The sequence below is a fragment of the Phalacrocorax carbo genome, chromosome 1 (genome assembly GCF_963921805.1).
Source record: "Phalacrocorax carbo chromosome 1, bPhaCar2.1, whole genome shotgun sequence".
NCBI classification, from domain to species: Eukaryota; Metazoa; Chordata; class Aves; order Suliformes; family Phalacrocoracidae; genus Phalacrocorax; species Phalacrocorax carbo.
In genome coordinates this window covers 45,301,885-45,316,217 of record NC_087513.1, presented here as the reverse complement: position 1 = coordinate 45,316,217, position 14,333 = coordinate 45,301,885, and the positions used below count along the sequence as shown (strand labels likewise).

The 14,333-nt window shown below is 39.5% G+C and overlaps 1 protein-coding gene across 3 annotated transcripts in view; it reads left to right on the top strand.

Moving 5' to 3' along the window:
- The first annotated feature begins 200 nt into the window (after nucleotides 1-200).
- Nucleotides 201-14,333, top strand: part of PPFIA2 (PTPRF interacting protein alpha 2) — a 347,812-nt gene continuing 333,679 nt past the window's right edge. For all 3 annotated transcript variants that reach the window (XM_064450229.1, XM_064450234.1, XM_064450219.1), the window contains exons 1-2: nucleotides 201-498; nucleotides 10,931-11,181. In XM_064450229.1, the coding sequence (XP_064306299.1) occupies nucleotides 10,933-11,181 (249 nt within the window). In that variant the 5' untranslated portion in view covers nucleotides 201-498; nucleotides 10,931-10,932. The remainder of the gene's footprint in view (nucleotides 499-10,930; nucleotides 11,182-14,333) is intronic.

The following is a 14,333-nucleotide window of genomic DNA, read 5'->3' as shown; positions in this document are numbered from 1 at the left end:
AGAACCAGAGAAGCCAGGTAGCGCTCGGTTAAGTTTAACCAAAGATGAGAAATAAAAAGAAAGATGCTTTCGCCCTGGCCCCTCCCCCTGTAATCTCTTGCCTCCAGCTGCAAAGATGCTGTTGCTCGAAAGGGGCTGCTGGAGCTTTAAGAGCCGCTCCCCCCTGCCCCCCCCGCCCCCCCCCCCCCCGCTTCCGACAATGGTCTGAGCCGAGCTCTGCTTCCCAAAGCAAAATTTGTAATATGCCATTTTTCCCATGGATGCTTCTCCCCTTGGCTGCTGACGAAGTGACCGAAGAAAATGCTGAGGTGCCGAGCAGCCAGTCTTGCCGGAGGACGGGTGCGGGGGCTTGGGGTTCCTCGGAGCGACGCCTGTGTCACCATTGCTAGGAAGATGGTCCAGGAGTGCTCGGCTGTGTGAGTCCCCGCTCGAAGCCGGTGGAGACTGCGGTTGTTATTGATCAAGTGAAATAGCAGACGCCGAAATAAAAGCCACTAGGTACTGAACCTTCTATTTCTGAGTTAGACATTCCCTCCTTAGCCCCGATACCCTCCGGGAGGTGAGCTGCAAACGCAAAATCTTGCTGTCTGCCTCTTGTTGTAGTACTTGTGGTGGTATTATTTAAATGCGTCTCTGTAATGGGAGTTGGGGAATTTCAGACTAAAAAAACGTGAAGCCAACTTCTTTTTTGTTTTGTTTTGGTTTTTTTTTTTTTGATGCGGTTGAGGGACCTATAAGGCCGGAGGGGTGACATAGAGAACAAATAGTTGGAATGAGTCTTTTTTTTTAAGGTACTGTGTTGATCACCCCTCCTGTGTGCAGGAAGGAGTGCGGGATGCTTCAGTTAAAGGTGATATCATAGTTTAGTGGAGACTGGCAGGTAAGGAGTTAACTAGGAGGAGGAATATGCATGTAATGCAACTCAGACAATAGGAAGGATTTTCCTTATGGAATTACACCTTGCTGCCAAAGAGCGATCTTGCTAAGAACATCTGAAAAGACATAATTGCAGTAAGAACTGGTTTTATCAGCCACTATATCTATTTAATGATTTGCAAAAAAAAAAAAAAAAAAAAGCTTGGAAATGCAAAATATCCAGCATGATCCAATGAAATGAGTTTTCAAGCTGATGTCACTGTGGACAGGCTGGAATGTATGGTAGTTAGATTTCTACTTCTTTTTCCTGCAGCAAAATTACAAGTAACTTGAAATGACTCCTTAACCTTGGTGTGCAAATCAAACGTCTGAGCATACTGAAAACAAGCTTTTAAAACCAGTTATGGACAGAAAGGTGAGGGAATGAAATCAGATTCACATCTTAGGTTGTAGCCTTCAAGGTGAGCAGAATGAATGCTTGTCTAAGAGCCTTTGTCAGGCAGAAGCCAAGTGGTATTCTGCCTTCTCATTCCCGGAGCTTACCCAAGTGAAAGAAGTCCAGCTGCTAAATTATTCCCAGGTTACATGAGATTGCAGAGGTGTTTGTTACAGCATTCACTTTAAAAAACAAAATAATTCCAAGACTCTTGGGCAACTGAGATAACAGAAGATGCCAAATAGGGTGGGGTCTAATGAGAAGAAGGATGACAACTTTTTCATTTTCTGCCTTTATAGCATATGTACCACAGAAATTTCAAGTAGTTTTAGAAAAAGTCAGTATCAAAGATGCACTTTCACACCTGGTCCGTACATGATCTATCTGTAGACAGAAGATAATAAAAGAGAATTGCTATCAATTTATTGGTAATTGAGTAGCCCCTGAGAAAGAGCTTTATATAACTCTTAACCAAGGGTGGGCATATCCTGTGCTGTTTGTTGCAGTTTTTGTCCGTTCACTCATCTGGATCTCTAAACTGAGCTGCAGAATTCCTGATTGAGCTGATACTGAGTTCACTCTTGATGGAGACGTAATGCAGTTATTGCTGTGACAGTTTTTCATACAACCTGAAAAATATTTAGTGCAATGACAGTGAACCACAGACTGTCCCCCTCATAGAACAGATCACTTCAAATAGTCGCTGCTTTTTGCCAGTTAATTGTTGTGTGTTTAGAGGGGAGACCTGTTCGTGATTTCACGTCATATTGTAGGCAATGGTCACATAAGATCCAGCGTGCTCCCTAGTCAGCCATAACATACAGTTGTGATTTTTATGCTCCTGTTTGGAGGTAGTGTAACGACAGGAGGTTGATGGCTTGCCCATGTTAGTGGCTTTTTCGACCATCTACACCGATCCAAACCCACTGAATTCCATAATAGAATTCCCATGAATTTAGGCAGTTGTTGCATTAGGCTCCCTGCAAATGATTGGAGAAACCACTGAACTAGGAACCAATCAACCTGGAATAGATTTTGCAGGAGATGGTGTAGTAGATACGTGATGGATAAGGAAGAGAATGTATTTAGAGAACTTTTAACGCGCTGCTTCACAGGTGCCATTGCGTATGGCAGTGGTACCCGAGGACGTCAGCTCTGGAACTACTATTAAAATAAGTGCTGAGGCTTTGCTTCACATTAGAAGATTTCTAAAGTTATTACATTGCCTAAAAGTCTTTTTCTATGGAGCGTGTATATGCTACATGGATTTTAAGGGAAGCAGTAATCTGTCAGTATCCTGCTCCCCCTTCAGAACCTGTCAGAGGGTTTGGGACAGCTGTAAGGTGCTACGCAAGTTGAGTATGCAGTGCAGTCCTTGGGAGGTTTGGGCACTTTGTGTGCTCCCTGAGCAGGGGAATTTTAATGTCTGCTCTGTGGCTCCTGATGAATCTAGGAAACAGTGTTAGTGTATTAACAGTAAAATGCTGGAGACTTAAAGTAAGTGCATGTTGCATTGAGGGATTGCTTCACTTACGTTCTGAATACTGGGTAAAGTGGTAAACTATTTACTGCAGAGATACTAAGTTCGGTATCAATGGAGCGTCTTTTTCTTTTTAAAGAAAGAGAAACACGTTTTAAAAGTCTCATTTTTGTTGACTTAGATCAGTCAAGCATAGTATTACTACAGGGCAAGTCAGCCTTTTTCTGGTAAAGGAACACTAAATTTCTTTTTTTTTTCCATTGAGTGAAGAGGTATAGAATGCATGTTTAGATGTTAACGAAGCATATGTCAACTTGTCAAGCCCTTTCCCTCCCCTCCTTCCTCTTCTTTGCAGTTCTGGCTGCATGGGAAGTATTGCACAGAACAGTGTGCATGAAGGCTTATTTGTTTTCATGCACCTCTATGGGCTTGAAGATATGGGACAGAAGTGTTTAATCCACCATTTGTAGTTCCTAATACACACTGAAGGAAACTCCAGCTCCCTCAATGTTCTTTCTTGCGTGTCTGTGTTCCCTCATATGTGCCTTCAGCCATATCTTGACAGAGCCAGATAGCTGCCCCTTGGTAGTGGGCTGCTGCTACTGTAATTATCTGGCCTGTTCCTCACCTGCTCCTGAGGAACAGGGTGGTTAATGAAGGTCTTCATTATCTTTTCCCACTCTTCTTCCATTCCTCCCCCAACTCCATTTCTGACTCAGTCTTCTGGGGGCAACAGCCTGCAGTTCTCCTCTAGTAGCACAGAGAGCTGCGTGAACTGGCTAGATGCAGGGTTGGGCACCCCTGGTGTAAGTCAGTAGGATTTGAGGTATCAAATTAGGAAACCAAGTTGCATGCCCAAAGTAGTCCTTCTTCATCTTTTTCTCCTTTTTTTCATGTGACTGGAGTCTCGGTACCGAAATCCTTAGTAAATTACTTCAGTGGGATTTTACTCAGATTCTGCAAAGCTGAATCCTGATGGCCGGTTACAGATTTCTGAGTTTATTCCATTCAGCACCATGCATCTTTCATTTGGGAAGAAAGCAAGTCTGTGTTTCTTGGTTCTTGGGTTTGTTTGTGGGTTTGTTTGTTTGCTTATTTTTTGAGAGAGTGGTGTTAGGAAAACTTTTTATTTTTTCCTGATAAGGATATGATGTATTCCTATTTTTATTTCTCATTAATGGCATACTCAGAAAAATTCCTAAATGTACCAAACACATCATGCCTTTATGTATATTGTAAACATTGTCTTGGTAACTGATTGTGACCTTGAATAGGAACAACTTCGGTGGTGGAATTTTGGGGAATAATACTTGGTTTTATTTACTGTTTTTTTCTCTTGTGATTCTAGAAGGAACATAGACCACTTAACTACTGTGATACGTACATATATGTTCCCTTGCCAAGCTAGGCTTCAACAGTTTTTCAATCTTTATTAAAAAAATATTTTTTCATTATTTGCTTTACTGTGATTCACGGGTTAGGTGAAAAAATGTAAAGCATTAAAATCTTCCTTCAAACATTTCTTTTGTTTAACCCATTCAAATGAGAAGTAAAGCCAGAAAATAAGAAAAACCATGGAAGTTAAATTACAAGACTTTTCAAACTTTTAAATTTAAAATGTTCTGAGACATGGCATTTTATCATCCAATATAATATTTCTGGGTGGGTATTTTTTGTGTGTGAAAATTTTCTGTCAAAGAGTAATCGCCTACATTTCCAAAAATAAGCACAGATTTTTGTTTACAATTTGGATGTCTAAAATGTATGTGTTCATTTCCCATTATCATGTGGTTTTGTTTTTGGATTTCTCTGCTCTGGATGTTTTTTTGGGCTGTTTGTTTCCTTTTTTGAAACATCACTCAGAAATTGTGACATTCAGTGTAAATAGCAGTATCTGAAAATGTGGCCATACTTGTAATCAAGCATAACTGAGGTTTATTTTTTATTTTTCAATAACTATTTTATTTACTTTTTTTAGAGGTCTCCCAAGTGTATAGAGCCCCAAATTCTCCATAAGGCAGGCCAACCTAATAAAATCAACTTTTTTTTTGTATGAATGCAATGAGATGAGCCACCATTTGGGGGTTTAGTCTTCTTTTTTTTAATTCATATTTCCCTGCAGCCTTATTTAAATGTATATTAAATTTCATAATCTCTATGGTAAATGAGTGAATTCTTTGAACTTAAAGCTATCTCCAGGCACATGGAATTATTCAGTGTGGAAGGAACCTTTGGAGCTCATCTGCACCAATGCCTTGCCCAGTGCAGGGCCAACTTCAAAATAAGGTCAGGTTGTTCAGTGGTGGAGATTCTTCTTCTGAAAAAGCAGATTCAGTGATCATTGTACATTTCTGAAATTTAAGGCAGATATTTATATACTCCAATTTTGCTTATACTTCATCACATTGTATGAAAATTGTAGGAGAAGTTACTGTACTGTTAAGAGTTGTGGCAATGCAAGTTTGTTCTAAGCTTCAGATGCTTCACACACGTTGCTTCTCTTTGCTCATCCCTCCTTTACTATTACTGTCAGCTCTCAATTCTTTTTCCCTTATAGGGCTCATCAAAGATATGTAACTCTAATTGCCTTGTAGTAGTTGATAGGAATGTATTGAAATTGAGTGGAAAGGAGTACTACCTTGGGATAACAAAAACCTTCACATCAGGGCTTATATGTGCAGCCCAACTGGAGAGATTAAAATATAGGCACAGATTTGATGAACATACTTTTGCGTCTGAATTTCAGTGTGCACATGGAGTTGGATGAGGAACTACTTATGAGACTGTATAGATTCAATTCAGAGGAGTAGGGGGCTGGGAAGTGTCATCCTGATCTTTGATCTTTCGGGGTTGTCTTGGTTATAGAGTTATATACAGTCAGTTGTATGACAGGGGAGCAGGATCTCCAGTCACTGGCTGATGACCACAGTTAGTAAACATGGAGTATCCAGATATCAGTTTGTGACTGTATTTAGTCTATCCAAAAGTTATGGTTTAGAAAATCAAGTCCTGTGAGCCTAAACAGTCTTTGAAGCAGCTAGAGAACAGGATGAAAAGGAAGTTTAAAGATGGTCTGTTATTTATCCTGCTAAGTTCTGTTCTAAGTAGAATTGATATCTACATGAATAAATAAAAACTGTATACTTGTGGCAAATATCAGCCCCATATGCATGGACTTGTTATTCCTGAACTCCATGTATATCCAGTAAGTCCAGGATGCATCTGTCTATATGAAAATTGATTCACATGTATATAGTGAAATGCATCTGAGATGTATAAAAATGTCTGTAAACTCACAGATCAGCCACAAAATCCATGTGGCATGGTAGGTCTAAAATATAATAGAAGTGGGCCTGCAGCATTGAACGTGGCTGTGTCTCCCCTAGAAGTACAGTTTAAAGAGGCATATATTTTTCACAGAAAGAATTACTAATTCTGGTTATTTTACTAGAGAGACATCTTTAAGTGTTTAATGGTTGAAATCCTTCCTGTATGAAATATACTTTAGCTTAACACAGATTTATGGTCTGTGATTAGTGGGTCAAGAGTAGGTAGTTACAGTGATTCCTTCTGATTTCAGTGTATGAAATATTTCAGTTGATTTCTATTATGAAACCAGAGTAAAAATTGTTGGGGTTTGAACATTTTTTTAATCCCCAAAATTAACTTTAAATTTCAAAGTTACAGAGAAGGAAAATCAGAAGTTGCTTTCTTCCCCCATTGGAAATTTAAAAATTACTCAGGGTATGACCACGTTAGAACTCAGACCTAACTGTTCATAAACATACTGTTTTTATTTTATATTTTAAGGTGAATCCCTCAGTTGTTTCCATCTGCATTGGGTTGGCTTGGATCTTTAGGTGCTTTTGGTGTGTGCAAAGTAGCTTCCTTTCAGCTATAATTAAACTGGAAGCTTGCTCTTAAATCTAATGTCCTGACCCCATGTGTGAACCGCATCATCATGTGGTTAACCAAGGGTTGTCTAATACATGCACACCATCAGAATGCTCTGGAAACTTCAAGAACTCTTGTAATTCCCTGACATGAGTCACTTGCTATATAAAGAACCATATGCCTGTGTATCCTCCTATTTGTCCTCAGCTGCCAATCTACTGCTAAATTGTGATTGTTTGCTGATTGTGTCTGTTTGCTGACGCTTCTTCTATTTACTTCCGTTGAAGTCCTTTCTCTGCTTTACCTGCCTTAGCTTTTGTTACAGCCCTCTTGATGAAACTCCCTTTTCTTTTTTCCTTTTTTCTTCTTCCTTTTAAAATTCCTCAAATATTATCAGTATTTTGATTCCTTCCTGCTATCAAGCAGCAAATTGATAAAGGGTGCAATAAGGTCCTGGGAAAGTGGCTTTATTCTTGAACATGTGCTGGAAGAAGGCCAGCATTTCTTGGGAACAGTGTTAAATGGTGGCAGCCTCAGGACATTGAAAACACCCCATCTGCTGGCAGGTGTAAATGTAATAAATACCAGGTAAAATTAAAAAAAAAAAAAAAAAAAGAAAAAAGGGAGAAGACTGCTTTTCTAAAGGTACGAAGACAAATCATAACAGCATGGCATATATGTCTTTCACAAAGAGGTCCAAGAAATCCTTATTTGGGAACCCCAGAGTAAACCAGCAGTTGTTTGAAATGGTGTTCCTTTTTTCTGGGTTGATGACCCAGGAACATCCTGAGAAGCCAGCTTCCCTTCAGAGTTCTTCTGGGGTCCTTGTTGGCTCCCACAAATGACCCGTATGTGGACATGGCCCAGGATTCCCCTTTCCTCTGCTCCTCACTGTTGCAAGTATCAATACATCCCTTTCTGGCATGCCCTACCAGCACTTCTGATCTGGCCCGGGTTAGCCTACTGCTCTTCTATATTTGTCTCTAAGCTGAGGATGGGGAAAGGGAGAGGATGCATGTGGTTCCAACAGAATAATGGCATTGATCTCTGAACTGCCAGAAAGCAATGTCCATCGCCAGTCTGACTGCAAGAACAGCTGTACCTTTTAAACATTCTCCTGGGGCGGTGAGCTGTGAAGAAAACTTCCAAATAGCGACTGCCTACATCAGGAACTGCCCACCTGTTCCCTGCCTTCTCTGCGGTCTTACTTATAGGCCAAAATTTTACTGAGTCATGCCAGGATAACACAGCCCAGGCTTTCAAACTAAGCACGCTGTGTGGTCCACTCCCCATTCTGAATGGCCCAGCTCAGAGGGGGAAGATATGGTAATAGTGCCATGAGCATTCAACCCATTGTTGCCCAATAACCACTTAAATATATGGCTTCCCACATCCCCATAATGACTACAGGATGAGATTTTCTATCTAGTTTGAATACAAGGTGTTAAGGTAGCAACAGCTGTCTGCACAGGGGTTTCCCTACCTGCTCCTACACGCATCCCAGCATGCATGAAAAATTGCACCACTCTCACTCTGCCACTGCATGTGAGCAGTGGTGGTGTACACTGTGCTGTTCAGACCATAAACTTGATCTGCACGTGCAGGACATTGGAGGTAATTTCTTGAACGATGAAGGTTCACTAGTGAAAATATCCTGGGGCAAGAAGCGTGCCCCATGAAATGTTGATGATCATGAGGCAGGAAAGGTTCAGTGACGATCTGAATTGTTTTCTTTGGTCTTGAAGAATAGTCAGCAAGAGACCTTGGCCTCTGGCCACCTGCTGCATACTGAAAAGTTATGGTTAAACTGAGCAAGTGGCAGACGGCCTTGGGTGTTTTCATTATCCCTTTGCTCACTGCGGGCTTGACCATCTCAAACTGGTTAGCCACAGGTGTGACCTGGGTGGAGACACTCCCCAGAGTGATGGCTGCTTTGAGTTAAATGCACTCCCGCAGCACTGTGAGAGGACTGTGGAGGCAAGACAGTGGCTCCCTTCTGCTGGTACCCCCACATCTCAAGATACCTGTTGACAGCGGACAAAGTGGTTACATCAGCAAGAACTCCCCCAAAACTGTTCTGCCTTTGCAGGGACATTGACATGTAGGAGGATGGGTACTAGTTTATTCAAACTGTACTTCTGCTGGTGCAGCTGCAGAGTTCAGTCACTCCCCATCTATGGTGCCTCACAGTACACGCTGTCCATACCCAGAAGAGGAAGTGGTAGGCCCCACTTGAACTTGAAGTTTTTTACGGCAACGGAGGCACTGGTGTATTAATGTCATGTCAACGAAAGGACATTGTGGTGTTTCCTAGTGGATCCTATGGTTTAGGAGAGGCAAAGGTTTCTGGAATAGAAAGTTTTGAACCTCATGAGTAATGGAGATATGCAGCATTGAATCAGATAATCCTGAGTAAATATAGCTGACCTAAATATATTGGAGATGTGACGAACTTTTCAGTATCTATCACTTCAAGCTATTAACTGCTTCTCTTGCACCTAATTAATTACCTAGTGGATAATAGCCACAAACAACTGGCTGTTAGCCAGGTTGCCAAATATGCAAACCTTGCCTCCAGTACAGACAGTTTAAAACCAGGATCAAGACCTACCTGAAACCTCAGTAGTGATGCTACTGGCTATGAAAGCTACGCAGTTGTAGCTGGTAATTCATGCTGAAATACCAGTGTTTGGTACTAATTCTGATAGTTATCACATCTGCTGAAAAAGAATACTAAATTCTGCCTGAATGTTCAGAATATGATCAAGGCCAGCTAGCCTTAGCGAAGCTATGTCATTTTCCCAGTAAATCTTAGCGGCAAGCAGTGTTAGCACAAGGATTGGTAGGAGGAGTTGGTTTTAATAAATTAAGTACAGGTGTCTTAGCTCTTCTTTTCCCTGGTGTATGGCCTGTCTTTAAGTTACATTCTGTAAGAGCTAGATCTTCTATTTTTCATAAATTCCACTTTCTCAGGTTCTGTTTTCCTACTTTGGAAAGCAGACCAGATTTAAGAATATGTAGAGCTAATCTATCATACTATTGAGACTGAAATGCTGAGAATGTTACACAGTGGCACACTTAACAGTGGAAGTGTGTCAACCACATATATTGTGGACAAAGTTCATGTGCAGAAGGTCCACAGCAAACTCCTGGGTAAAATATTTTAACCTCCAGTAGATGAACCAAAAGCACCTTGATCCCACTTGCTAAGATAAAACCCTTCTAATAGTTACTGCAATAAGAATTTCCAGAAATGAAACCTGAACTATGTAGAAAGTTATGTCTGCTGTGCTTCTTCAGTCACACCAGAAAAACAATTTCTGATTCTTCGGGTGATTTTCTCTGGGTAGATACCATCTATTATTAACCCAGTCTTTTTATTAAAAAAAAGAACCCTGAGCTTTAGACCTGTCGTATCTTTTTTTTTTTTCTTTTCCATCTGCTTAACCCAGTATCTCATAGCATAAGCTTCCCCCCATACACAAACTGATGTTTTGAGATTTACATAAGAAGCTTTAAAATTGAAGAGTGAGACTAGGTGGTATTATTTGCTCTGCTCAAGACTGTTTTTAGGAAACAGCAGTGATTCTGTCCCTGGTAATTCAGTTTGCACAAGGTATCACAGGGATGGTAATTAGCAGAGAGTTTCTAGTTCTTGACCTCTCACTGAACAAGCTCACTGGAGAATAATTTCCCCTGAGGGTGGGAATAACTAGATAGAAAAATAGATTAACCTGGTATTGTTAAGGCAGCATGATACTGGATCAATGGTTAGCCTGAGCTGTACTGTAGAAATGCCTAAAGCAGGACAAAATCTGGCAATTAATGGCAGCTATTGGCATCAATACCAACAATTCAACAATGACAGTAAGTAAGAGAGGGGAGAAAATCAATGATGAAGGAGACTACAGTTGCAGAGGAAGTATCTTCTGTCATTTTTAAGAGCATTATTTGCAAAACTATTAATAATTTAAAATATTCTGTTACCCTCCATCTCCTTCCAGTCATTCTTCTCTCAGTTTAGGAAGCACATTCGAAGTCTTCGCTGTGTGGAATTAGTCACTGTATTTAATCCCTGTCTATCGACCATCTGATTAACATTGAAAGTGCAAAGTTGAAAGAGGGAACAATGCAATAATCTACTAACTGTGTCCATGTGACAGAGTTAATTCCTCTTATGAAATCCCCTCAATTGTTTTTCTACTGAAGAGCTTTTCCTCCATTTGTGTTTTTTTTTTTTTAAGAAATGATGTGTGAAGTGATGCCAACGATAAACGAGGACACCCCGATGAGTCAACGGGGGTCCCAAAGCAGCGGCTCAGACTCGGATTCTCACTTTGAGCAGCTGATGGTGAACATGCTGGATGAAAGGGACCGTCTCCTTGATACTCTTCGGGAGACACAGGAAAGCTTGTCACTTGCACAGCAACGCCTACAGGATGTCATCTACGACAGAGACTCCCTCCAGCGACAGCTTAACTCAGCACTGCCTCAGGTATGTAGTTTATAAAGATATTTTTTTTAGGTTCACCAATTTTCTGCTTAATGCCACTTATTTTAACCCTAATCAGTGTTTATTCCTTGAAGCTCAAATTCTGCTCCCATTGAGGTTGGCTGCAGAACTCCTATCAATTTAATAGTATCTGGTTTGACCTCTTTGGGACCTGTAATGCTGTTGACTTCAAGGAGAGCAAGGTGAAGGCCTGTAGCTACTGGTTCTTTTGGCTGTTGCTCTAGCATTTACAACAGATGAGGGATCATTTAAATTAAAAATCTAATGGTGGGAGTGAAGAAAAAAGAATGAGGATGTTTCCTACAGACTCTATTCCAGATAAGAGTTTCTAAATAGCGTTGCAACAAATAAAATTAGCTTATGTGGGTTAAATAATGAACTACACACAAACCCAAAAGCAACTGATATCTTAATATTTTTATTGATTTTAAAAATAATTATATACATTTCATTATATAAAATTACTTTAGCCTTTTAGGAACTGAAGAATGCATTAATTCTGTTAGAATAGTAATATAATATATTTCAAAAGTCTGTATCAATATAACATTAATTTTCAGTGTACTAGAATTAAAAGCAAAGAAACACCTTAGTTCAGCCTGTATATCTGGCCAGAGATTTGAAATATACCATGAGTCAGAACGCAGTTTTTCTCCATGTTATTTTCTTTGCTTCTCCCAGCTGTCACTTGCAAGAGAATTTGACTGTAAGCGTGAGTGCCTGGGCATACTCACCTGGGCAAAGTTGTGTACCTATTAGACAGTGGCTAGAGAGGAAGCAAGATTCAGCTGTGTGACTGGAAGAAGGAGGTGGTAAGGTTGAATTAAATCAGTGAGAAAGTTCTTAAAGGCAGAAAAGAAGAAAGGCATCCACTGGAGTAGGGACCAGAAGCAGATGCTTAAGGGCTAACCCCAGCAGGTTATAGGAATATCTTGGGATAGGGTGGAAAAAGAGAGAGAGACTGTCATCGTTTGAAGAATAGCATTAGCGGCTTCAGCATTAACTCCAGGCAATAAGAATGACTGCACTTGGCTTGGGTCAAACAAAAAGGAGTAGCAATGATCTGGATATACAGTAAAGTCAAGGGTTATTTTTGTTTTTCTCTAGTTTGTGGACAGTTGAGCTTCCTTTCCACTGCTGTGTCTTCATGGGAGAGTGTAAAAGAATAAGTGAAAGACAGCATAGATCCTTTATTCGAAGATTTATTGCTAGGAATCTGAAGAGGGGAGGTTCTGCATCTGTGAACCCCCATTTGGTGTGCCGCTTAGTACACAGGCACTCTCCACTCAGCCCATCGTGAGGTATTTCTACTGTGCACTAGCAGGTCTCTAAGCCTTAATGTTTCTGTGTCTCATGTAAGCAAAACTCCTGCTAAAATGCAGACTAACTAAGGAAAATAACATTCAGCATAAATGTGATACAATGTGTAAGCAATTACATTCTGTAGAAATCTGTTTCTATAAGTACAGATCACTGGCCTAATGATATAACATTCTAGTAATACAGCCTTCCAAGAAAATAACTTCCATATGACTGCCATACTATTTAGCTTTGTTTCTGGACTTGAGATATTCTTTATAATATTTTTATAATTTTCTTTTTTGTTTATAGTTTTATGAATGGCAAGCTTGCATTGCTAGCTGCCTGACGTAGTCCTGTGACAAAATGCTACCCAGTACTTTTATCGTGGCAGGGAAGAATTCTGTGCTCACTCAATTTAAGAGAAGAATACGTAAATATACAATAACTGTAGGATTATTATTATTTAGTTGTAAGGTGACATCTACTGAGTCTTGCTTTATCAGCATATATTTCTTTTAGCTCTTGATTTCTTGGCTGGTTTTCAAAATTCAATTATTTCTTAGAATTTACATAGTGCTTTGCATGTAGGAAGTGTGTATTGACACAGTTAGATTCCAAAGCATTTTTGTTAGGACACTGATTCTGTTTCTTGTCTTAAACAGTTAAACACATGATCTGTAAAAATCATTGCACTTTTCATAAGTAGAATCTGAACAAAAAGAACCCGCGTGAAAACTGGGGTAATGAATGACCCATTGAAAAATCTTGTCTGATTGGAAATAGGAAAAATTAATAACATTATGAAGCTTGAGATATTAGTTAATGCTGTTACAGCTACAGCTGTTAATGCTGTAATCAAAAGGCAAAGTATGACTGTAGATGGCTCTAAGTTTTTATACTGATCTATACTGCAACAGAACAATGTATAGAGTTAACTACATCTTTCAAATTTGAGTTACAGAACTATACTTGTTGTCTTAATTGTTATCATTGAAGTAATTTTTATTTCCATTAGATTAGCAGTCTTAACTTTGTGAACATCTATGTTTAACTGAACAGCTATGTTTAAGGAAGGAGGAAAAAAGTAAGCAGGCAATTACAGACTGGTTAGACTAAATGTAATAATAGAGAAGACTTGGAAACTTATTTTGGAGGAAAAACTAATAATAAGTCAAAAAGTTAACTTAAAAATAGGACAAGGGCTTACCAAAATAATCTTTATACAGAATAAGTCAACATCACTTTTTGGTACCAGAATTGTTAGACTAATGGACTGTGATATGATAGATGGGAAGTGAGTAAGAAAAAGTAAGATAATTAGTAAGGTAAGTAATAGAGAGAGGAAAAATTTTCACTTACAGTAGATGTTGACAGGGTGGAAGGAGGCTAGTTGTAGCAGTTCATTAAGAACGTATTTTGGGATCAATTTTTGTGAATTTGAGCACAAGAAGAAGGAGCATACTAGTGGAAATTTTAGACAATACAAAATTGAGTTGAGCAATCAACTAAGGGAATCAGTATGATATTACACAAGAACAGGAGCAACAGAGGTGAGATGATACTGCATGATACAAAGATGAGGACCCTGCATCTACCAGTTAATAAAAAAAAATTATGTTCTGACCTTTTAGGTAGCAGTAGCAGAGAGGAAAATATATGTTATAGAACAGTCATAGGCAGTAAATGGGAGGTGAGTGTAAAAAAGGCGAATATAATTTTGAAATGTATTATGTAAGAGATTTCTATTAGAAATAGGTAAGTATTAATACAGTTAAACGAAGAGGTTGTTTGAACCTTGTTGTCTGGGTTTTGGGTCAGTAGTGATTGAGAGC